This window comes from Orcinus orca, chromosome 15, assembly GCF_937001465.1.
Source record: "Orcinus orca chromosome 15, mOrcOrc1.1, whole genome shotgun sequence".
Classification (NCBI taxonomy): domain Eukaryota; kingdom Metazoa; phylum Chordata; class Mammalia; order Artiodactyla; family Delphinidae; genus Orcinus; species Orcinus orca.
Genome location: NC_064573.1, coordinates 59,218,291 through 59,242,992, shown reverse-complemented (window position 1 = coordinate 59,242,992; position 24,702 = coordinate 59,218,291). Strand labels below are relative to the sequence as shown.

The following is a 24,702-nucleotide window of genomic DNA, read 5'->3' as shown; positions in this document are numbered from 1 at the left end:
TAACACCAAGAACTCAACAGAACTGAAAAAGACTGATTTTAAAATGTTTAAAGATTTAAAGCAAGAACTATGAGATGATGAAGAAAGAAGAAACTATGACAATAGAACAAGCAACTTTTGAAAACTTCTAGAAATGAAAAGTTAGTGGATGAATAAAACTGTAAAGAAGGGAATTAGTAACTTGGACAAGAAATTATCCAGAATGTAGCACAGAGAGATAAAAATATCTTAAAAAAAAAAAAAAAACAGGTAAGTGAGATGGCAGATGGAATAAGAATGGCCAATATAAGGCCCACATAAGACTAACAGGAATTCTAGAAGAAATACAGAGGATGGGGAAGAAACATGATTGAAAGAGATAGTTTCACTACAGAAGACTATTCAAAGAGTGAGAATTTTTCAGAGTTTATGAAAGACAAAAACTCAGATTGGCAATGAGTGTTGAGTAAAATAAAAATAAATCTAGATACATTTGATTCAAACTACAGAATACCAAACACGCAGAGAAAAGCTTAAAAGTAACCAGGAAGTAAAGACAGATTATCTACAAAAATGAGAATTATCTAACAGCAGACCTCTTGATAAGCAAAATAGGGCCAAAAGATAATAAAAATACTATCTTCAAAGTGTTAGAATTCTATGCCCAACTAAATATCTTTCAAGACTGAGTATGAAATAAAAGTATTTTAGACAATATCATTTACTGAAATAAACTACTAAAAGATCTATTAATAGATCAGCAAGAAGGAAACTGAACTCAGAAGGAAGGAGCAACACTCAAGAAGCAATGATAACAGACTGGAAAATGTGCAAATGAATCTAAATAAGAATCAGCTATGAAATTAGTCGGCTTAGGTGGGGAGATGATTTTAAAAAGATGAAACTGAAATACTGGGTAACAATAGTATGAAAGGAGTTGGAGTTGAAGCTTTCTAAGATGCTTGTATTATTCAGGAAAAGAATATAGATAGTGATTAGTTTTAGACATTGAGAAACATGCATGTTAAAAACGTAAGAGTGATCATTAAAATCATAGTAATAGAATGTATAACTTCCTAACCAAGAGAGAGAACACAGGAATTAAAAACTCAGAGAGGGGGCTTCCCTGGTCGCGCAGTGGTTGAGAGTCCACCTGCCGATGCAGGGGACACGGGTTCGTGCCCCGGTTCGGGAAGATCCCCCGTGCCGCGGAGCGGCTGGGCCCGTGAGCCATGGCTGCTGAGCCTGTGCGTCCGGAGCCTGTGCTCCGCAACGGGAGAGGCCCGCATACGGCAAAAAACAAAACAAAACAAAACAACAAAAAAAACAAAAACTCAGAGAGAAATCAACATTAAAAAATAGAGGGATTTGCCTGGCAGTCTAGTGGTCCTATGCAGGGGACCATGTGTGGGTTTGATCCCTGGCTGGGGAGCTAAGATCCCACATCACTTGTGGCCAAAAAAACAAAACACGAAACTGAAGCAATATTGAAACAAATTCAGTAAAGGCTTTAAAAATGGTCATCAAAAAATCTTAAAAAAAATAAATAGAAAAAAGAAAGAAAGAAAGAAAAGGCATGGAGGGTGGGATAGAGACGCAAGAGGGAGGAGATACGGGGATATATGTATAGCTGGTTCACTTTGTTATAAAGCAGGAACTAACACATCATTGTAAAGAAATTATACGCCAATAAAGATGTTAAAAACAGAAAAGGCGTGGAATATAGAGCATAAAATACAATGACAGAAATAAATTCAAACACATTAATAACCACAATAAGTGTAACTGGATTAAATTCCCAAGTTTAAAAAAAAGATTCCCAGATTCCATTTTTTTTTTAAAAAGGTAGCTATAGTTCATTCAGAAGAAATACACCTAAAACATAATGGTGTAGAAAAAATAGAACTTACAGCAAAAAGCAAGACATCAGAATAAAGAGGTCATTATCAAATGATAAAGGCAACAACTCATCACACAAAAAAGTTCTAAATCTTTATGCATTCATATTGAAAATCTAAAAAGCAAAGTGACAGATTACAAGAAGAAAATTTAAATGTAGAACTCTAATGGGTGATTTTAACACATCTTCATCTTAAAGAGATGTATTTAGCAGACAAAACAAAACTATAAAGGATATAAAAATCTGAACAACACAATTAACAAATGATCTGATACTTTTTCTTTTTTCCAAATTGTGGCAATCTAGTAATGGATTAAACTTACAACCATCAAAATAAAATAGAACTGAAAATATCAGAACGCATCCTATACGGCAAAAAAATAAGCATTTTAGTGAAACCTTTCCACCATTTGTTTATTCAGTGATGGTATAAAATGTCCTTTCTGCTGCGAGATATAGTTCAAGTTTTAAAGTCTTCAATCTAATGGATTCAACATCTTCACCCAAAAACTGGAGCATATACAATTCCTCTCAAGCACTCAAAAAACAGTTAAAAAATCTGATCATTTACTTGGCACAAAAGGAGTCTCAACCAAACCCAGGGAATCAGTATCATGTCCTGAATGGTGATGAAAGATGTCCCCCAAGAGCTATCTGACAGCTAGTTGGTTCCTGTGGTTCCATTCACTAACCCTAGTTTTCCCAGGAGTGATCTAAAACACGCCTCTGTCCCTTGCAAGTGTCAACTAACTTGGCTAGTTATTATTTGTGTCTAGCATGTACTCAAAAAACCTTTCAGTAGAACGAAAGAAATACAGTTGAGTGAAAGCACTTGGGTGATCTTCAGGAAGTTGAAACTAAACTAAGGTGAACTACTTTCAACCTTTTGAGATATTCCACCATATAGAGAGAGTACTAGAAGAAATATACACCCCCCAAAAAAGGGCAAAAAAATTTTGAGCTTTGCACAAGTGGTATATGGGGGTTTGGGTGCATGGACATGGCGTGAACAGCACCGGAAGCCAGCCAGCAAGGAAGCTGTTAACCAGAAGGGACGATTCCAGAGGCGTTAATACTATCAGCCTTCTTTTAAGCGTCTCATCTATCTGTGGAGAAAGCGACTTTTCCAAGACACACCTCTACCAGTTCAAGAGGACCAGAGGGCCTGTGTCTTCTCATCCTTCTCAACTGCCTTTTAATTCACTGCAGGGTTTCCTGCCAAGGGGTGGGAACCCCAGCTGGGAGACAGGGATGGGCCAGGCAGGAAAGGACCTCTGTGTCATGCTAAAGGGCTAGACAATCCGGCCCAAGGCAACTTTGTTTGTTTAAGCCAAGCATTAACACTGTCGGATTTGGGGGATACAGAAGGTAAAACAGGAAACGGAACGACTAGAAGTAGTGCATGCTTTAATGTGGTGACCAGACTGTCTGCCCTCAAATACTCATTTGAGAGATGAGTGAAAGCGTGGATAAAATCAAAATGTTTAAGAGGTTAAAATGAACCATTTTAAAGTGTACAATCCAGTAGCATTTAGTACATTCACAACGCTGTGCAACCATCACCTCCATCCAGTTCCAAAACACTGTCATCACCCCAAAAGGAAACCCCGGTCAGTCTCCTTTCTCCCTCCCCCAGTCCCTGAAAACCACCAAGCTGCTTTCTGTCTGTGGATTTACCTGTCTGAACGCTTCCTATAAATGGACTCACACAACATGTGGCTTCTTTCACTTGGTGTATTTTCGAGGTTCACCCTTGTAGCATGTACCAGTGAGAAAGAATTTCTAAGACCGTGAAAGAGCAGCCGGCAATTGAGGGTGGGGGGGAGGAGGGGTAAGGATAATTGCCATCGCTTAAGCCGGGGTGACTAAAAGGACAGTGGCACCATTAACACGGCTGGGAAAGACAAAAGAAGGTACAGGTGGGGGCAAAGGTGACCAGTCTGTTCCTGGACAGTCTGAGTTTGAAGGGTGACCAGAAACCCACCCTGGAGGAGGCCACCAGGCGGCTGAAAGCACAGTCTGCAGCTGAAGAGAGAAGCCCCGGCGACAGAGCCGAGGGGCTCAGAGATGCACCGTATGACTGTCCTCCGAGGGGCACAGACACATCTGCAACCAGGCCTGTCGTGGAGACACACGCACAAACTACCCTGGCCTTTCTCAGAATGTGGCACATCGTCCACTTACCAAACTTCAGAGGCGAACAATAACCAGTACGGCTCAGGACAGAGAAAACATTATCCTCCCTCTAGAGCGAAACCCACGAGAAAGTTTGTTCTGGCTTTGCTACAAAGGGCCCATTCACGGAGACCCCAGCTCGAATTTTCTGATTAGCATCTCCTCTGCCACCTCTGAACCCTGTGTGGCTGATTCATCCTTCTCTGCTTCCAGAACGGTCCACCAGCGTCCGACCCTCCTGAGACTCTGTTTCATGCTTCGTTGAAAAGTTTGGTGTCAATATGCAGCCCCACCAGTCTGACTGCGACTCTGGAGATAAAATACTATGATTGTGTCCCAAGTGAGCAATCCTTCTGAGTAATTTTAAGCTGTAAAGAAAGGGAGGGGCCAGCACCCCACCCCTTCCTCACAGCCAGCCTGGGCCTCCAATGTCAGTGATCATTTCTCACCCCAAAGAGCTTTTCGTGACCAGAGGCCAGGTCCTTCACAAATCCATTTGAATGTGTGCAAGAGAATCCCTGCTCGCTTTCAACACATGTATTTACTTATGTGTGTATAATTTACCTATTTATACAAAAACAAACACGCATATAAAATTTATAAAATATACTTCAAAGTTGTTGTCCGTACCCTTAAGGTCAGGCTCAAACTGGAAATTTTGAGAAAAGGAACCATTACGGCCTGCCTCCTGGCAAACTCGGACCAAAGGGGAAAGAGGGAAGTTATTAGAACGCGTAAGTGTAGAGGTGAGATCACAACCAGAGGAGGGTCACCCCCCCCCGCCGGGACAAACCTGCCCAGGTTCCCCCTCCTCCGCCGCGATGGTCGGCACGGCTCCACGCTCTCATTTTCATCCCCCACTCACCCGGCGAGTCGCCGATGTCCCCCAAGGGCAGGCACTGCTACAGGCACCCCCAGTGACCCGGACAGAGCCCACAGAGTATTCACAAAGGGGACAGTGACGAGGGACGAAGAAATAGAACATGCAGCACTTTCACGGAAGTGGCGACATACGCAGAATTTACCCAAATCCATAAGGTGTCGGATCAGTAAACAGCTTGAGGGCAGCACCTGTGCTGCCATATTCACAACCGCTTCCCCCAGGGCCCAGTCAGGGCCCGAGCGAAGTGTGGGTGGAAGGGCAGATGGACGGATGACCGAGGACTGGCTGAATCAGGAAACAAATCCAAAGGAACCATGAAGTACTAAGTGATGCTGTTGGCAGGTAACACACTGGCTTTAGCCATCATCTTAAAGCCCTCACCAACAGTTTTTAACTTCATCAATAGGCAGGATATTTTCCAAGAGAACATTCAGCTTTAATCTTATCATGGAAGTCAACAACAAAACAGGATTTGCATTACTGTAGCAAATGAAAAAAAATACATATGCATTGTCTAGACTGCTTTGCTAGAACACATTCACTCCTTAAAATTCAAAAGAAATCTGTGTTTAAATCATATTGGCTACATTGTTCTCAATGGTGAAAAACTGAAACCATTTCCACTAAGATCAGGAACAAGACAAAGTTGTCCACTCTCACCACTATTATTCAACATAGTTTTGGAAGTTTCAGCCACAGCAATCAGAGAAGAAAAGGAAATAAAAGGAATCCAAATCAGAAAAGAAGAAGTAAAGCTGTCAGTGTTTGCAGATGACATGATACTATACATAGAGAATCCTAAAGATGCTACCAGAAAACTACTAGAGCTAATCAACGAATCTGGTAAAGTAGCAGGATACAAAATTAATGCACAGAAATCTCTTGCATTCCTCTACACTAATGATGAAAAATCCAAAACAGAAATTAAGGAAACACTCCCATTTACCACTGCAACAAAAAGAATAAAATACCTAGGAATAAACCTACCTAAGGAGACAAAAGACCTGTATGCAGAAAATTATGACACTGATGAAAGAAATTAAAGATAATACAAACAGATGGAGAGATATACCATGTTCTTGGATTGGAAGAATCAACATTGTGAAAATGACTATAGTACCCAAGGCAATCTGCAGATTCAATGCAATCCCTATCAAACTACCAATGGCATTTTCACAGAACTAGAACAAAAAATTTCACAATTTGTATGGAAACACAAAAGACCCCAAATAGCCAAAGCAATCTTAAGAAAAACAGAGCTGGAGGAATCAGGCACCTGGACTTCAGACTATACTACAAAGCTACAGTAATCCAGACAGTATGGTACTGGCACAAAAACAGAAATAAAGATCAATGGAACAGAATAGAAAGCCCAGAGATAACCCCACGCACATATGGTCACCTTATTTTTGATAAAGGGGGAAAGAATATACAATGGAGAAAAGACAGCCTCTTCAATAAGTGGTGCTGGGAAAACTGGACAGATACATGTAAAAGAATGAAATTAGAACACTCCCTAACACCATGTACAAAAATAAACTCAAAATGGATTAAAGACCTAACTGTAAGGCCAGACACTATAAAACAGAGGAAAACATAGGCAGAACACTCTACGACATAAATCACAGCAAGATCCTTTTTGACCCACCTCCTAGAGAAATGGAAATAAAAACAAAAATAAATAAATGGGACCTAATGAAACTTCAAAGCTTTTGCACAGCAAAGGAAACCATAAACAAGACGAAAAGACAACCCTCAGAATGGGAGAAAATATTTGCAAATGAAGCAACTGACAAAGGATTAATCTCGAAAATTTATAAGCAGCTCATGCAGCTCAGTATCAAAAAAAACAAACAACCCAATCCAAAAATGGGCAGAAGACCTACATAGACATTTCTCCAAAGAAGATACACAGATTGCCAACAAACACATTAAAGGATGCTCAACATCACTAATCATTAGAGAAATGCAAATCAAAACTACTACAACCAGGTATCTCCTCACACCAGTCAAAATGGCGATCATCAAAAAATCTACAAACAATAAATGCTGGAGAGGGTGTGGAAAAAAGGGAACCCTCGGGCTTCCCTGGTGGCGCAGTGGTTAGAAGTCCGCCTGCCAGTGCAGGGGACAGGGGTTTGAGCCCTGGTCTGGGAAGATCCCACATGCCACAGAGTGGCTGAGTCCGTGTGCCACAACTACTGATACTGCGCTCTAGAGCCCGCGAGCCACAACAGCCGAGCCCACGTGCTCCAACTACTGAGGTCCGCGTGCCTAGAGCCCATGCTCCACAACAAGAAAGGCCACTGCAGTGAGAAGCCCATGCACCGCAACAAAGAGTAGCCTCCACTCACCACAACTAGAGAAAACCCGTGCACAGCAACAGAGACCCAACACAGCCAAAAATAAATAAGTAAAATACATAAATTTATTTAAAAAAAAAGGGAACCCTCTTGCACTGCTGGTGGGAATGTAAACTGATACAGCCACTATGGAAAACAGTATGGAGGTTCCTTAAAAAAGTAAAAGTAGAACTACCATATGACCCAGCAATCCCACTACTGGGCATAGACCCTGAGAAAACCAAAATTCAAAGAGTCATGTACCAAAATGTTCACTGCAGCTCTATTTACAATAGCCAGGACATGGAAGCAACCTAAGTGTCCATCGACAGATGAATGGATAAAGAAGATGTGGCAATATATACAATGGAATATTACTCAACTATAAAAAGAAACAAAATTGAGTTATTTGTAGTGAGGTGGATGGACCTAGAGTCTGTCATACAGAGTGAAGTAAGTCAAAAAGAGAAAAACAAATACCGTATGCTAACACATATATGGAATCTAAGAAAAAAAAATGTCATGAAGAACCTAGGGGTAAGACGGGAATAAAGACACAGACCTACTAGAAACTGGACTTGAGGATATGGGGAGGGGGAAGGGTAAGCTGTGACAAAGTGAGAGAGTGGCATGGACATATATACACTACCAAATGTAAAACAGATAGCTAGTGGGCAGCAGCCTCATAGCACAGGGAGATCAGCTCGGGGCTTTGTGACCACCTAAAGGGGTGGAATAGGGAGGGTGGGAGGGAGATGCAAGAGGGAGGAGATATGGGGATATATGTATATGTATAGCTGATTTACTTTGTTATAAAGCAGAAACTAACACATTGTAAAGCAATTATACTCCAATAAAGGTGTTAAATAAATAAATAAATCATATTGGCTGAATAGCAGACACAGGCAGCACACACCCATGCTGACACAGGGTAATGAACAAGCGTAACATATTTTCCAGCTCACTGGAAGAGAAGGCTCTCGAGAAAAATGCTACCGCCTTATTTTGTATTCTAGTAATAATATACCTCGCTTGGACCCATAAAGGGAATTAACGGCCAGCTCATCGGAATGGAAATTATAAAAAATAGCTTTAGAGCAGGGTTCAACAAGCCTTTTCCGGAAAGGGCCAGAGAGCAAATATTTCAGGCTTTGCAAGCAAGACAGCCTCCATCACATCATCATCTTTGCTTTTTTAGGTTTATTTTCTGTGCCTTTTTTTCCCCCCAACAATGCTATGAAAAATGTAAAAACCATTCTTAGTTCCCAGGCCATACAAACCGTTGCTGGCCGACCCGCCTTAGACCATGGTAAGAAAGAATAGGACACTTGGTGTCCCAAGTCCCTCACAATTCAACCCAAGGGGCAAACCCCCGTCCATGTCTGACTTACCTCCTTCAGTCTCTCCAGCTCGTTTTGGAGGGCCTGTTTGGATATTTCCACTTCAATCATCTGCTGTCGCAGAGTTTCATTCTCATCTTCAGCTTTAGCTCTCTTTTCCTCCACAGTTTCAAGTTCATGGTGCAACCTGACCGACACATCTTTGGCCACCTGCATCAACCCCCCGAGACTGTCATCAGGATGGGAAGCTTTCTGTGTGTTAAGGGTACCTTCAAACAACTTCAGAGGCAGAATCATTAAGGAATATTATATTACACCAAAGAGCAAAGACCCTGGCAATATTAACAAGCCTAGTTTTAAAGGAGGAAGGTATTAGTTTGAAACATGAAATCCACATTAAGGGAAAATATGACATTCATCTGGATTAAAAGCCACTTTGCAAGGCCCTGCTCCTTCTAGAATATCAATATCCCAGGAGCACATGCTTTAAATGACAAGTTAAAAATCATCACATCATCAAAAAAATAAACATTTCCGTTCCCCAAAATAATACAAAACCTACCTGCTTAAAAAAAACAAATGAAGTAATTCTATATGCAGTAGATGTTTCATGCAGTCAAGTTTTAAATTGTCTACTCTGGTAAAATATTTGAATGCTAAAGGCAGTTAAACATTTTTACTTTATAGAAGGAGATTTTTGTGAGAAATATAAATCACCTTTTTATCACACTGAATGACATTTTGTTAGTGGTTTATAAATTTGATAGTTACAAAGATTCTTTCTGTTATTATAATGAAAGGCTAAATGAGATTTCCTAAGGACTCGTCTAATAAGGAGGACATTATACATAATTCATCTCTAGATAAATGATTTGATAATTGGGGCAGGAGAGAAGCCATGGTGGAGAGGACAAATGGAATAAAGTCTGGGATTTCTTCACCTCATTCCCACTTCCACCAACGATTCTCAAAGACACTTTAGACAATTAGTTATGTTCCTATTTCTCTTTCAGTTAAATCACCACTACAAGTCTTACTTGGGTTATGGTACTTTCAGGTTTTCTGCATCCTAGAAACTTAAATAACCAAAAAAAAAAAAAATTTAAGTGGCTATGACCAACTTTTTTTTCCCGGACGCTCAGGCTCAGCGGTCATGGCCCACGGGACCAGCCGCTCCGCAGCATGTGGGATCTTCCTGGACCGGGGCACGAACCCGTGTCCCCTGCATCGGCAGGCGGACTCTCAACCACTGCGCCACCAGGGAAGCCCCTCACCTTTAAGTCCTGCTCCAGACTTCGGATGAGCTCGCCATCCACCTGCCCGGTCTCTGCCACCTTCAGGCTCTTCTGCTCAGCCTTCCTGAGGCGGTACTGCAGGATTCGGCAGTTTTTATTGGCGCGGTCCAGTTCCCGCCGAAGCTCCTGCAGCTGGTAAACATCTTCCTCTAAGTAACTGTCTCTCATCTCTTCCATTTCAGCACGGAGTTCGTCCAACTCATCCTACACAAGCCAGACAGAGGAGATTGAGAAGCCAGGTCCATCAGAAAGGATGGAGTCGTCCATCCACCCCTGCTTTGCAATACTGTGAACCTTCTGCACAGTTACCTGTCGGCTTCTGGCCACAACTGTGTGATACAACACAGGGACTCTGGAAATTCTCACGCAAGACAATTATCACCAGACGTCTGTTCAGATCTTATAGATCCAGAAGCCAAAAACGAGCAAGGATTATGCATTGCAGGCTCTCAGCATTTATCCTGCTCCCAATCTTTCCTTACATAATCATCACCATAAACGAAGTCATCTCTGCAGATAAACCTTTAGATTCAAACCAAACGCTGACCTAAACCCGCGTCTCTAAGACACAATCTAGGCAGTAAGACAGACACTGCCTGCAAAGAACACAGACTTTACTGGGGTCATAACTGAATTGTCTGGGAATTATAACATACCCGCAAATGTCCCTAAAATTCTGTCTTGACTCATGATTCTAAAGATAAAACCGGGAGATCAGCTCAGTGCTTTTTGACCACCTAGAGGGGTGGGATAGGGAGGCTGGGAGGGAGAGGCAAGAGGGAGGAGATATGGGGATATATGTATAGCTGATTCACTTTGTTATACAGCAGACACTAACACACCATTCTAAAGCAATTATACTCCAATAAAGATGTTAAAAAAAATAAAGATAAAACCTCGTGCGCTGTTTCTTTCCCATTCGTCTGCCCTGCATTTCCCATCTCCACTCCACTCTGGTGTCAACATGAAGACACGCGGGTACAGGAGAAACCCAGGAGTTATTCCTGGCTCCCTCCCCGCCGCATGCCAGGCCACAGCCAATGCAGTGCTGTCAGCTCAAAGTCCAAATACCTGCGGCTCTCCCGCCTCTATCCCTCTCAAGAGAGCCACAGGTAAGACTTACACAGGTAAGCCCATCCGTCACCTGGGTGCTTCCCCTCTATAGCTCAGGCTCCACCCAGACCTACCCTTTTCATAAGTAACTCAGACCTCCTCCCCCTACTCATGCCCTCCAGGGGGCTCCGCATCACAGAGAAAGTTCTTCCAGGTCCTCCCCAGCACCTGCATGCTATCCCCCCTCCTTCCCTGCCACCCTGTTGCTTCCACAGGGTCCAGGCAGCTGGAGGCCTTTCACCCGTTATGGCCTCCCCTTCCTCCCCAGCTCTCTGTGGAGCTCACAGTCACACTGTCACACAACTTGGAAGGCACACAATGCCACCCCCTGCCACCCCCCACACCCCCAGTCTCTAGTCCAGGCCCTGCCCCTCCCCGCCGCCTCATGTTATCTGTGTTTCTTCCTGTTCATCATCTGTCGCCCACCCAGGAAGGTAAGCGCCAGGAGGGCAGACACCTGGTGTCTCCCAGTGTCCAGGGCAGTGTGAGCCACACGGCAGGCCCTCAATAAATATTTGTGGAATGACTACCCATGAACCTTGGTCAACACCTAGAAAGACCAAACCCTAAACAGGACCCAAACCAGACATCCCCGCACATGGCTTTGTTCCAGTCTTGCAGTCTGGTCCTGGAAAATTCTTCCCAAACCCATAGACACAGCTGCAGCATGTGATGAGATATAAATTCTATTATAAAGACTTCAACAAGGAGCTTTTTGGAAGGCGGGAGATTAAGAAAAGCATTCTAGAACTGTCTTGATTAGTTTGATAATTGATGGCATAAATGCCTCCAGATTAGGGTACACTTGTTCATCTTTTTTTTTTTTTTTGCCACACCACGCAGCTTGTGGGATCTTAGTTCTCCGGTCCCTCGGCAGTGGACGTTAGGAGTCCTAACCACTGGACCGCCAGAGAATTCCTCATTCCCATTTGTTTTGCTCAATTAATACTGAGGCTCAAGGGAAACACTCTCCCAAACGTGGACACCCTAACTTGTCAGCTCTCACCCTATTCAGTTTGTTCCTGGAGTCTGACCACCCTTGCTAATCCTGCATTTATTCTTAAACCCCGGGATTTATTTACAATAAAGAACAGGAGTTTCCCAACACCAGAGCCTCAGGTAGACAAGAAATTGACTAGAAAGGAATCTCCTCAAGAGTATCTTACCCTGGGTAAGATTAGGTCCAAGAAGCGTAACAAACGAATTGGGAAACTTTGTGGAAAAATACAGACTAGCGCCAACGGGGTGAAAACAATTGTCCAGCCAACCCCACCTGTGTGCAGCCATCACCTATATGGGAAAGGGCACAGACGCGGCACCTCATTCCCCCAAGCCCCGGTCTGTAGGTTCTCCCACTCTGTCCACACCACCTGACCAAGAGCATTACCTACTCAGCTGACCATGACTCCAAGTGGAGCCTGTTTCAACGGACCACCAAGGAGAACGGATGTCAAAGGGGAAAGCTTTACCAACATTCCTAGTAGTCAAATGAATAAAAACGTTTTTGTTCTCATCCGCTACGTGTTCTTACAGAATTTCTGTACCAGTGATGACAGCCTGATTAAAAATATAAGATCTTGTCATGTGTCTTAAGAAAGTTAAATCTTAACGTTGAAAATGTTATGATGTAAAAGCAAATTTCATTGCTGTTTTTTTCTTCGTGGAGATCTCTTCCTGTCGATCTTGTTCCTGGTAGGAAAATTTGTTGGCACTGGGAGTTACTGGGCCGAGCACAGAGGCCGGTCACTGGAACATCCATGAAGAGAATGAACAGGCTGGGCTCTTCAGGTGCCTGGAGAACCCACCTATTTCAGGAAGGTCCTTTCAAACTGCAGCAAAGAGGTTGTTCCTGATGCCCGATCACTGCACTGAGCCATGGAAGCTGTGCCCTTGACCCAACCCACGCTGGAGGAGACCAACTACCAGCTGCAAGCTTCAAAACAGGCCTGTGCATGCCATCCTCCCATAAAGAGTAAAGACTTAGGGCTTCCCTGGTGGCGCAGCGGTTGAGAGTCCGCCTGCCGATGCAGGGGACACGGGTTCGTGCCCCAGTCCAGGAAGATCCCACATGCTGTGGAGCGGCTGGGCGCGTGAGCCATGGCCGCTGAGCCTGTGCTCCGCAACGGGAGAGGCCACAACGTGAGAGGCCTGCGTACCGCAAAAAAAAAAAAAAAAAAAAAAAAAAAAAAAAAAAAAAAAGAGTAGAGTTAGTCCTGAATCTTCAAAATCAAGGTCAAGCTTCACTCAGATCCCATCTGTGAATCTGATCTGACTTTGAGAAAAAGCCTCATCTCTACACACGTCTGAATACAGTTAAAAGTTAATTGTTACACTGGGTAACTAATAAAAAATAGTTCAATACAGGCAATAATCACTATATGTATGTACACATACAAATATCCAGTGGTGTTGGGCATTCCATTTATGGAAGGAACTGTTTACGATTGCTTTTCCTTCTAGAAAGCTTATCAAGTCATTAATGCCTGAAACGATCTATTATTCAAACACGAGTTTTAAAATGTGACATAACCATAAAAAGACATGATACGACTTGCAGGTAAAAAAATGTTCTCTGGTTTTCAGACTTCGTAATGGGGGTGGCACGGGGTTGGGGGAGGCCCTCATCGGCCCAATGTTAAACGCTGGCTACGTTCTACGGACGCCTACACCCCCGCTACAGGCTGAAAAGGTCTGTTCCGGGGCTAGACGAACCCACACCTCCAGATCACCGAGTAGGCCACATGTAAACAGCTAAAATTTTTTGGCATAAATAATCACTAACATTAGATGCATTGAAAAGAAAATTAGGGGGAGACCATAATTGTATGTATTTGAATCTTTGCTTTTGTACCTCATTTTATCTAAATTTGTAGAACAGAAGGCATCCTTTATTAAGCACTTTACCTTCGTTACTAAGCCTAAAATAACCCTGCCAGGGACACACGACCCCCATTTGACAGACAAGGAGGCAAAACCCCAGCCGGTAAACACATCCAAACCCTCTCAGCTCATAAATGGAAGCCCAGCTACAAACCCAGGCTGTCTGGTTCCATACACAAGCTCTTCCCGGTAAGTGCTAGAAATTATCTGCAACAACCAGGACAAATGAAACAATAAGCTTTAAATCATATTTTTAAAAGTCCACCGTCGGTGTAAAACAATGAAAACAAGCTAACATTTAGACCTTGACATTGTCAATGTGCAGGTATACTTATTTTCACACTTGGTCCTCACGAAAGCATTATAATATGCAGAAAAGGTATCAATACCCCCGTTTTTAAAATGAGGACACTGAAATTCTAAAAGTTTAAATGCTTCCCAACACTAGCCTGTAGCAGAGATGGGACGAGGCCAGAGCCTTCATAGAGCCTTGAAAAAAGCAATTTTCAGGTTCAATGAAAAGAAGTTCTAAGAAAAGCGAATTATGAACCACGTAAGCTGGCAGCAGACATTTGAGAAGCCAAAACTGATTATTCAGATTCGGGTCATGATGAGAGTGATTTTCAAACTAACATGACATTAATTTTCTGACAGCATGCTCTAATTTAGAAAACATTAAGGAACCTTAAAGATGTCTGCCATTTAAATGCTTAAAAATAAACCAAGTCAAGCAGAACATATAATGTTTCTGGCAGACCACATTTACACACAGTAAGTAAAAGTGGAAAATCATTGTTTTTTAATACAGATATTAAGAAAAATCTGCCCTTAATCAAGTTTTATATTGAATTAACATCAGGTCTGTCAGATACTCAAATGTTAGATCATTACCACATTGAAAAGCTAATTTAGTTTTAACTAAATATACTTTTCAAATTTTGTATGTAAAATGAAATCTTGATGTAGTGGGAAGTTCCCCAACTACTCCCCTTTGCCTGCAGATAACGATCAAACGTTATTTTACATCTATCTGACACATATCAAATTCGAGAAATAATGAGGTACCACGTGTGCACTAGAATAAACCAAGATTAAAATTTCAACGAAAACCTCTTTGCAGATAGTTTTATCCACCAATATAAAAACCAAATCCACACGGTAAAGCGGTGAAAACTCTTGATTATACTGACAATCTCATCAGATCTTAATCGCCTTTAAACAACCTGAAATCAATAACTAGTCCTATTTTAATCACCCCTCCCTAAATAGACCCAACTTAGACAGTGAGAGCAGTCACAGCTGGCTATTGTTGCAATAATTCCCTCTTCTGGGAGTTACAGACCTTATCCTCTGTTGTAATATACAATGAATCCACCTCGCTTCCCCCCGGACAATGGAACTGTTCTCTGCAGAGTCCCAGCTGAGACTCAGAGGGCTCAGGGACCCTCCCATTGTTTACCAAGCACAGTTCATCCAGCAGCGACGGCCCTGTGTTCCCTGGTCTACATGATCTTGCCACCTAAGGTGATTACTGCCGCTTTGAAGGCTGAATAAAGAGTGGGTGTGGAAAGCAGAAGGTCAGGAAAGAATAGGGATACTGTCTGCTTTAACCTTCCAGAAGAAGGGAGGAGGGCCAGGGGCCGGGGACGGAGGGAGGGGCTGCAGCGCTTCAAGCTCAGAACTGTTTATTCCTGCCTCCGTGTCCACCCCACCTCCACCCTTTCCAGGCGGCTGAGCATCTGGGCTCTGCGCAGGCAGATTCAACCAAATCCTTTCAGACCTTGAAACTCCAAAGACTCCAAGTGAGACGCAGGATGGTGAGGCTGGATCGGCGCTGATGCACTGCAACCTCTCAACCCAAATGGCCTCACCAGCGGTCTCCCTAAGAAATCACTCCTCTCCAAGAATCCAATAGTACCTGCTCTGTAGCTAGCGCTGACTTTTGTTTTAACCAGAAATAATTCTTCTGAAGTAACTGAAAAGGCAGAGCAAACTCAGCAGCCCTTCCCCCACTGACCTCGCGGGCCCCACAGGACACGGGAACTTTGGGGTACACTATTTGAGGGCAGGGGGAATGGTGTCGTGCGAGCATCCCCAGTAACGCGAGAAGCATTTTCAAAATAGGCCAATAAACTCAAAGCGATTAAAACCCTCCTGAAAAGCCTGTGAGAACAGAGAACATAATTAATATGTTCACAATGAGCTCTAAGGCTTGTCTGACTGTCTTGGAGCAATCGAGCAAAATCGCAGGGGCGGCGGGCAAGGAACGCTCCAGCAGGGTTTCGTGGACGCCCTCATCACTAACCTGTGCCTGGGTCTGGTCTGAGAAGGAAGCAAATGCCTTTCAATAACTGAACTCAATCTCGCACCTTAATTCCTAAAGCCTTCGGAACACGTGTGAATTCATCAGTGGTCAAGGGCCAAGAGTGCTTTTCTGACTGTGCCTTCAGACAAAAAGCCAGCTACCTGGATTAATTATGTACTTCTCACCTAGTCACCACGTTGCTCTGTGATGACAGTAGGAAAGCAGGGTCAGGGATGGCCCCGTACAGCTCCACACAACAGAAGGGGGTACTTCTCTGTTGACAGTTGATTTTTAAGAAAATACAGCAGGCTGGTAAAAACCAAGAGAATTCCCCTCAAATTTCCTGATCAGCAACACATCCTCCTACAGTTTTGAGGCCTTAGTTTTCTGCCTGGATTACTCTTAGGTCATTCTAGCTCAGAAACCGTCTTATACAGTAATGGTGACAGAACTGACTCAGGAAAGCTTTGTAATACTTGTGGTCACCATCCTCCACAATATATCAAAGTAAAATTTCTGGGTGGAGTCTCCTTTCTAATCGCGAGAGTTCTGTGCAGCATTCCCTAAGAAAGCATTAGGTCACGGGCTCGCTTTTATCTACCATCAAAAGAAGTACCAGTGAGGACAAGAGCAACAAAAAGAGACGTTTGGGCTTATAATGCACACACTCTAAACCTCACGTGCAAAGCAGGCCTACAGCAAACGTCATTGCCCAGGAGGTCACTGATGCTCCCAGTCCCATTTTGCACAAGTGGGTGGGCTCGCTGGCCTTTAGAAAAGTCTAGCAGGGTTGTTGTCTTTCTTTCCCACATTGAACTACTGTCATTTAAGCTTTGAATAGCCAGTCACGTAACTCACACATGTGTTGGTGATCATTCTTCTGACTTCCTAGCCTCCCCAGACCTCCTCTATCTCCGCTTCTCTCCTGTCAGAGGAAAGGCTGGGAGATGGATTCAGGCATCATAAATGGTCGGCTGCGACCTTTTCTCCACAGGAAATGGCAACTGACATTTCCCACAAATTAAACATTGTCAGTGGGGTTTATGGGACCATTTGTCCACAGGCTAGTGGAGAGGTGTTCTTGGTGGCCCTTTCACCTAAAAAGAGGGCCCCTAGGAAAGCTAAACGCTGGGAACATTTTGAGCTAATAAACTCTAAGGCAAGCGTGTGCTCAGAAAAGGAGCCTTCATGGAAATAGGGTTGCAGCCTGGAGCAGGGAAAGAACAGAGGTCTGGGGGCAGGGAAAATACAAGCTGCATCACTTACTAGCTGGATGACCTTGGGCAAGTCACTAAGTTTTCTCAGCTCTCAGCATCCCTGTCTGTGAAATTGGGATTATGATAAATATAACAATGATATCCTATGTTTCTGTGAGATTCACTGAAATATCAAATACATCAGATTAGGTGCCAGGGTCAGACACCTATTTCCTTCATTGAGAATCTAACATGAAAAAATAAAGCAAATAACCAGTCATCTAGGAATGAACCCCGAAATGACTGCCTACCTTAAGATTAAAGATGTAATGAGAAAACCTCTTTTCAAAAAAAATTTTTAAAACCCTTAATTTTCTGTTACTTAGCTGTCATGATTTGGATAAACATCATTCAATCAGAAACGCTGTGGGTCAGGGATTAGGCTAAGAGCCAAGGCTACAAAATTCAGTAAGATCATCTTTCTTGTCCTCAGGGAGCTTACTTCCAGGGCAAATTTACAAAAGTGCTGATTTCACAACAGAGTTACACATGATACCGTGGCTCTTTCTCTTCCACACCTCTGAATTTCACTGTTGTCTATTACACAAGAGTCAGTGACAGGGACTTCCCTGGAGGCACAATGGTTAAGAATCTGCCTGCCAATGCAGGGGACACAGGTTTGTGCCCTGGTCCGGGAAGATCCCACATGCCGCGGAGCAGCTAAGCCGGTGAAGCACAACTACTGAGCCTGCGCTCTAGAGCCCGCGAGCCAGAACTACTGAGCCTGCACACCACAACTACTGAGTCCGTGCGCCTAGAGCCCGTGCTCCACAACAAGAGAAGCCACTGCAATGAGAAGCCCAAGCACCACAACGAAGAGTAGCCCCCGCTCGCCACAACTAGAGAAAGCCCCCGCGCAGCAACGAAGACCCAACGCAACCAAAAATAAATAAATAAATGAATTAAGAAAAAAAATGCACTATTTGAAACGTCTTACTCCAAGTCTCCATCTGCTCTCTTTCCCCACCACTCTCCTCCTCTGCCTCTTTGAACAGGATAAAATAACCACTGGGCTCAGTGAGTTAGAGCAGCTTCTGCAGCCGGAGTTTAGGAATACTCAGCAGTTCACTGCTCTGATCCCAGTTTGAACTGCACACTTCACCACCAAGCACCTTAAAAGCTCACATCCTTGGTCCCACCAGCCAACACTTGGCCTCCATCAGGGACCGTCAGCATTTGCTGAGAACACAGGGCGAATCACAAAACCCACTGATAAAGGAGGTTTCGGAGCAAACATATATTTAACTGTCTTAACAGAAACAGGAGATTTACACCGGTGGAGCTATTTACCAACCTGTGTATCACAATAAATTAAAACAATTGCTTTCAGGACAGCCCTCCTTACTTTCAGGTGACCTACCCCACCCCCAACACTGCCTAAATCCTCTTTCCTGCAGCGCCAGCCCTCCTCCTCCTGGAAAAGATGGAGTCAGACTTGTGCCCCAAAGCTCACAGGACCCAGAAGCCTCTTACAGCGGGCCCCCCCGCCAAGTGCTCAGATAGGACGCAGAGGCTGCGATTCCCTCGAAAGTGCCCCGGCGTGAGAAGGGCATCAAGTGGCCTCTCCTGACACGGAAAACCCAGGTGGTGGACGCTTACAAAGGACCGGCCAGCAGGACACAGTGGTCCCTCCATTCAGGCCGCACTCAAGAGACTCCTGAACTGCAGGTTTATCACTGAAAACGCCGAGGCCCTCTGTCTGCTCTGTGAGCCCCGGGAGAGACACGGAGGGCGCCCGTCTTTCTGTAACTGGGAGAAGCGGCAGGCGAGTCTGCAGCCTGGGCCACCACACCCTCCGAACCCCCCTCTCCTCCCACGGAGCCCGGCCCAGAGCCCTTCGGCTGGGGAAAACCCGCTCCCACAGGCTAGGGGTCTGGGGGTCGACTGCACATCCAAAAAGTGATCAGAGCCGACACTCTATAATCAACGCAGCATCAAAAGGGGCAGAGGCATCCGCGGAAAGCAGCAAGACTTCTAGAAACAAGGTAAGTGGGTGGAAAGCAGCCTGGACCCACAGGTCTTGCTGCTCCTTCCAGAAGTTTTGGCTCCAGTTCCCAGCGCCCGGTGTGTGCGGGGGGCAGGAAAGTGAACGACAGCAGGAGAAAGCGCTTTCGGGACCGGGAGGCGGGGCTCGCGGGTTCCAGCCCGCACCCAGACGTGGGGTCGCCTCCAGGCCACCGGCGGCGGGGTGGGCTGCGCACCTTGAGATAGTCGTTCTCCGAGCGCAGCTCCTCCATCTCCCGCAGCAGCTCCTCCGCCGCCGCCGCCGGTACCAGCCGGGGCTGCTCGCCCGGGCCGTGCTCCTTGGGGTTCCCGGGGACCGTTCGCTCTGGCGGAGCGCACCCCCCGGCATCCTCCGCCACGCCGGGCCCCGGGGACCCCGCGGGGACCCCGCTCGGGCTGCTCCGACCCCCGAGGCAGGCGGCGGGGGGCGCGGCGAGGAGCGGGAAGGGCTCGGGGCTGCCCGTAGGCGCCCCCCAAGCCGCGGGGCTCGTCGTGGGGGCTCCCCGCAGGGGTTCCCGGTCGCTGGAGCCCGTGCCGGACTCGGCGTCGCTGCTGGCGGCGGGGATCAGGCGCTGCTCGTCGGACAGGGGGTCGGAGGGACAGTCGGAGAGATCGGAGCTGCTGTCGGTGTGGCTGATGCGCGAGCCGGGGGCCGGGGAGCCGGCCGCGGGGGTCACGGCGAGGATCACGGCGGGGACCGGGACGATGGGAACCCGGGGACCGGAGGCGCGGGCGGGGACCACACCGGAGCCGCGTTTGGCTTTGCGGCCCTTGGCAGCGGCGGGCAGCGGCTCGGCCCCGAGCGGCGGCTTCCCGACCCGGGGCAGCGGCTCGGCGGGCGCCGCGCGCGCCGCCTTCCTGGGGCCCGGAGCGGCCTTGGCGCCGCCCGCTGCTCTGGCCCCGGCGCCCGGCGGCGGCTTGTCCTTCGCGCCAGGGGCGCCGCCGCTGCGCCGGGGGACGCGGCCGGGCGCGGCCGGGGGCCCCGGCGAGGGCGGCGCCTTGCCCGCGAGGCTGGGCGAGCGCGGAGCGGCGGGCGCCGGGGCTCGGCCCGAGGAAGGGGCGGCCGGGCCGGGGGCCGCGGGCCGGCCGTGCAGGTCCTTGAGAAATGGCCTGGCGGGCGAGGGCGCGCGGTGCAGCCGCCTTCGCTCGGCCAGCGGGTGGAGATAGTGGTGGCGGTGGTGCTGGCCGGGCGGCTGCGGCTTCGCATCCGGGGCGCCGCCGGCCGCGGGGCCATTCAGCGTCTCCATGGCCGGGGCCCGGGCCGCGAGCAGCAGCTCAGGCGGCGGATGCTCCGGGCGGCGGCGGCGTGCAGCCTCCCCGCACGCCCGCTCATCACTGTCCGCTAGCCCCGCCCGGTGTGCGCCTCGCACTCCCGCGCCGCCGCCGTCCCCCGCACCCCGGCCTCGAGGATCCCCGCGGGGCTCGCGGCCTCCGTCTCCCGGCTCTCCTCCGGCTGAGGTCACCCGCGTTCGCGTTCTCCGGGCGCGGCGGCGCGGCGGCTCCCTGCCGCTCGCATCCTCTGCGCGCGGCGCGCCGGGCTCGCACACCCGCCCTAGTCCAGCGGCAGCGACGCTGGCGGCGCGCTCCCCGCTCCCGCGCCTCGCTCTCCGCCCAGCCCGCTCTCCGCAGCACCGCCCGCTCGGGCCCGCGCCCCCCTCCCAGCGCGGGCCCGCCGCCCGGTGCGCATGTCCCGCCTCCCGCCAGCCGGCGCCGCGATGGGGGCGGGGCTGCGCTCCCGGACTGCGCGCCGGCTGTGGCCCCCGGCCCTCTCCGCCCTGGGACCCTCGTGCTTTTGGAGGCCGGGGAGGCAGTACGGGAGCTGGGAAGGGGCAGAGGTGAACTGGGGGGGCGGGCGCTGCCCCCCGGGGTGGCGGCAACCTGGAGGTCCGGGAGGGTGCCTGGGCCCCAATGCGGGGTGCACTCCCGGGGCGCCGACGTCCCCTCCGCGGAACAACGCCGCCCCACAGGCCCCCGCATGCAGGCCGGCCTCCCACGGCCCCTTAGTTCCGCCCCACCGTCCTCTCCCTCAGGGCCGAAGTCTCCACCTTCCTTTAAGGAGTGCTGGGACCCGACGCAGCTACCTATCGGGTCCAGAGGCGCACGGGGCTCAAGAGTTGGCACCCCAGTGGCCTCTGGAGCTCAGAGGAGGAGCCGCTGTTGGAGTAGGAGAAGCATCTCGCCAAGTTTGGCGTCAGAAAGGGAACTCACATTTAGTGTCGGCTGCAAGCCAGGCCCTGTTAGACACTCCTGCAACTCGGGCAGCGGCATTGTTTCATTTCATCCTCATAACAAACCCGACTACGAATTACTTCTGTCTTCTTGAAGGATGAGGACATGGGTGCGGGAGGTGAAGTCAGTGCCGCAGCCAGTGCACGCTGGCTGGGACTCATGCCCGAGTCTGTGCAGTGTTCAGTCCTACGTGCTGTCCCCTCGGAGAACCCGGAGCTTGAGCGCCGCTTCGACCACAGGAGATTCTAGCCTGGCTCACTGACCTTTTCAAGCCTCTGTATAATTAGAAAATACCTCCACCTGAGTGTGGGGCGTGACTCAGCAAGGATGAGAAAACACTGTGTAAGCTGTAAAGTGCAGTCCTATATCACTGAGTGCAGCTTTTGTCCCCGGTGTTGGTTCGTAATAGAAAAGAACCTTCGTGTCCTATTACAAATTAATCACTAAAGGGATGTTGCCTATAAGCTTAAATTATACATAATGACCCGCCCATCTCTGGGAACCCCACCTCCCAGGGAATGAGCTTTAAGCTAAAACACCTTTGTTAAGCTCACAGGAAACCTCCTGACCAGGCCCACCTGTGAATGGCTGCAGGAAGGAAGAAATTAACACATTCCCCTCCAAGTTTGGCCAGAAACACGACTCTATCTCCTTCCCCTTTCAGTATAAAAGAATCCTGAATTGTAACTTGGAGAAGATGGCTCTTTGGGACATGAGGCCACCATCTCCTGGCCTGCTGGCTTTTTTTTCTTTAAGATTTATTTATTTATTTTTATTTTGGGGGGCTGTGTTGGGTCTTCGCTGTGCGTGGGCTTTCTCTAGTTGCGGCACGCAGGGGCTACTATTCGTTGCGGTGCACGGGCTTCTCATTGCGGTGCCTTCTCTTGTTGCAGAGCACGGTTTCTAGGCGCACAGGATTCAATAGTTGTGGCTCGAGGGCTCTAGAGCGCAGGCTCAGTAGTTGTGGTGCATGGGCTTAGCTGCTCCGAGGCATGTGGGATCTTCCCGGCTCAGGGCTCGAACCTGTGTCCCCTGCATTGTGGCCTGCTGGCTTTCTGAATAAAGTCGCTACTCCTTGCCCCAACAGCTCACCTCTGGATTTATTGGCCGGTTGTGCAGCGAGCAGTACAAACTTGGACTCAGTAACAGGATGGTGGGCAATACTCAGAGGAATAAGGGCCAGCCTGCCGTCTAGACTTGGCTTTGCTGGGAGGCAAAGGCGGGCAGTGCTTACAAGTTGCTGGGGTCGGCACGGACCCTGACCCCGGAAGGATGGGCTGGTCTAGTAGGTGAGTACCCAGGTAGGTGGGACATTATCCTCGAGGCTGGGGGAGCCTTTGGAGGATGCTGAGCATGACTGATCTCTACTTAGGAGGATCCCACTGGCCGCAGCAGCAAGGAGAAGGAGGCAGGTGACAGGGAGCAGTTAGCAGCTGCGGCCAAAAGCGCAGATGAGGGCAGTGGTAGTAGGAATAGAGAAAGGGGGACAGATTTTTGAAGATAAAAGGAAAAATAGAACCTATAAGGGAAAAGAATCTGAAAAAGAATATATCTATATGTATAACTGAATCACTGTGCTGTATACCTGAAACTAACACAACATGGTAAATCAACTATACTTCAGTAAAAATATATGTACATAAAAAATAAATAAAATGTTAAAAAAAAGGGAAAACATAGACTCCAAAGTCTGTGATCTTAACCTTAAATCACCCTACTTAGCCACCTCCTTCAAAAAGTGCGGGACAGGGCTTCCCTGGTGGTGCAGTGGTTGAGAGTCCGCCTGCCGATGCAGGGGACACGGGTTCGTGCCCCGGTCCAGGAAGATCCCGCATGCCGCGGAGCGGCTGGGCCCGTGAGCCATGGCCGCTGGGCCTGCGCGTCTGGAGCCTGTGCTCTGCAACGGGAGAGGCCACAACAGTGAGAAGCCAGCGTACCGCAAAAAAAAAAAAAAAAAAAAAAGAAAGTGCAGGACAAAGTCATCACTGACGCAATAGCTAATAAGACCACAGCCATCTATCATGGGGTATTTGGAGAAAAAGGACACAGGTGGTGACAACAGTGCAGAAAGGCTGACAGGTGCTCTGCTCCCACGCCAGGCCCATCCAGCTCTCCCTAGAGGGCGCTCTAACTCTCCCTGGTGCCCAGTGATTAATCAGAAAGCGGCCGCCATCAGTCCCCAGAGCACAGCCCCCTGGAACTCTAGGACCTTCTCCTCGACCTTCTTCCAGAGACACAGACGTCCCTGACACCCTCACATTTCTCAAGAATTATGTCCAGGACACTTAGCACAAGCTTGCCAGCTCTCACACCGCATCTAATCATGCAAAAGACCAGCTCAAAAATGTTTCGGTAAGCTAGTCTTCCAAAAATATCAGCGAGGTGACCATACTCTTTGTCGCCAGCTTCCTTTCCCTCAGCTAGTAAGTCAAACAAACTTCATCCTCTGAACGATTAGCCTGGCGATTGTTTCCATTGGACCTTGGCAAGGCGGTGTCCAGGAATGCTTCCTTTGTTCCCAGCAGTCAGTGCGTTACAGGTGTACCAGATACCTGCTTGCATAGGTTTTTAAAGTCACAGATGATTTTAAAATAACGTTTTGTTCTTGTTAAATCAACTTAGTCTTAAGGCATTAGGTGTTTGCTATTTAAAGGAGCCTTAAAGTGCTTTGTTCTGGAAAACAACAACAAAATCCAGTGTGGGTGTGGCTGTTCGGGTCTGTCTGCCCTCAGACCCTGCCCCCTGCTCTGTGTAGCCAGGGAACAACCCACAAAGGTGGGCTTGCTGGGCTCCTGGGTTTGCTGATTGGGTTTGGCCTCTGAGAGGTGCGGTCAGGAGATTGGAAGGTAACAGCAAGGAAGAAATCAGGGGATTTCTTATCCTCTCTCTGTGCCTCAAGTGGCTTCTGAGCGGCTGGGTCTCCTCTGCAGACTGGCCTGTTGGGGTTCCAGCTTTCCCCAGATGACCTGCTCCTACCGGTAACTTCATCTCCTCACAAGCC

At 47.7% G+C, this 24,702-nt stretch overlaps 1 protein-coding gene across 8 annotated transcripts in view; it reads right to left on the bottom strand.

Moving 5' to 3' along the window:
- The window catches only part of MTCL1 (microtubule crosslinking factor 1), a 122,890-nt gene extending 101,843 nt beyond the window's left edge, over window positions 1–21,047 (bottom strand). For 5 of the 8 annotated variants that reach the window (XM_049698260.1, XM_049698261.1, XM_049698266.1 and 2 more), the window contains exons 1-3: window positions 19,670–21,046; window positions 9,894–10,118; window positions 8,671–8,829 (exon numbers count right to left, since the gene is read on the bottom strand). In XM_049698260.1, the coding sequence (XP_049554217.1) occupies window positions 8,671–8,829; window positions 9,894–10,118; window positions 19,670–20,719 (1,434 nt within the window). In that variant the 5' untranslated portion in view covers window positions 20,720–21,046. Of the gene's footprint in view, window positions 1–8,670; window positions 8,830–9,893; window positions 10,119–19,669 lie in introns of all 8 variants that reach the window. The other 3 variants (XM_049698265.1, XM_049698264.1, XM_033439386.2) reach the window with 2 other exon arrangements.
- Window positions 21,048–24,702: the final 3,655 nt, after the last annotated feature.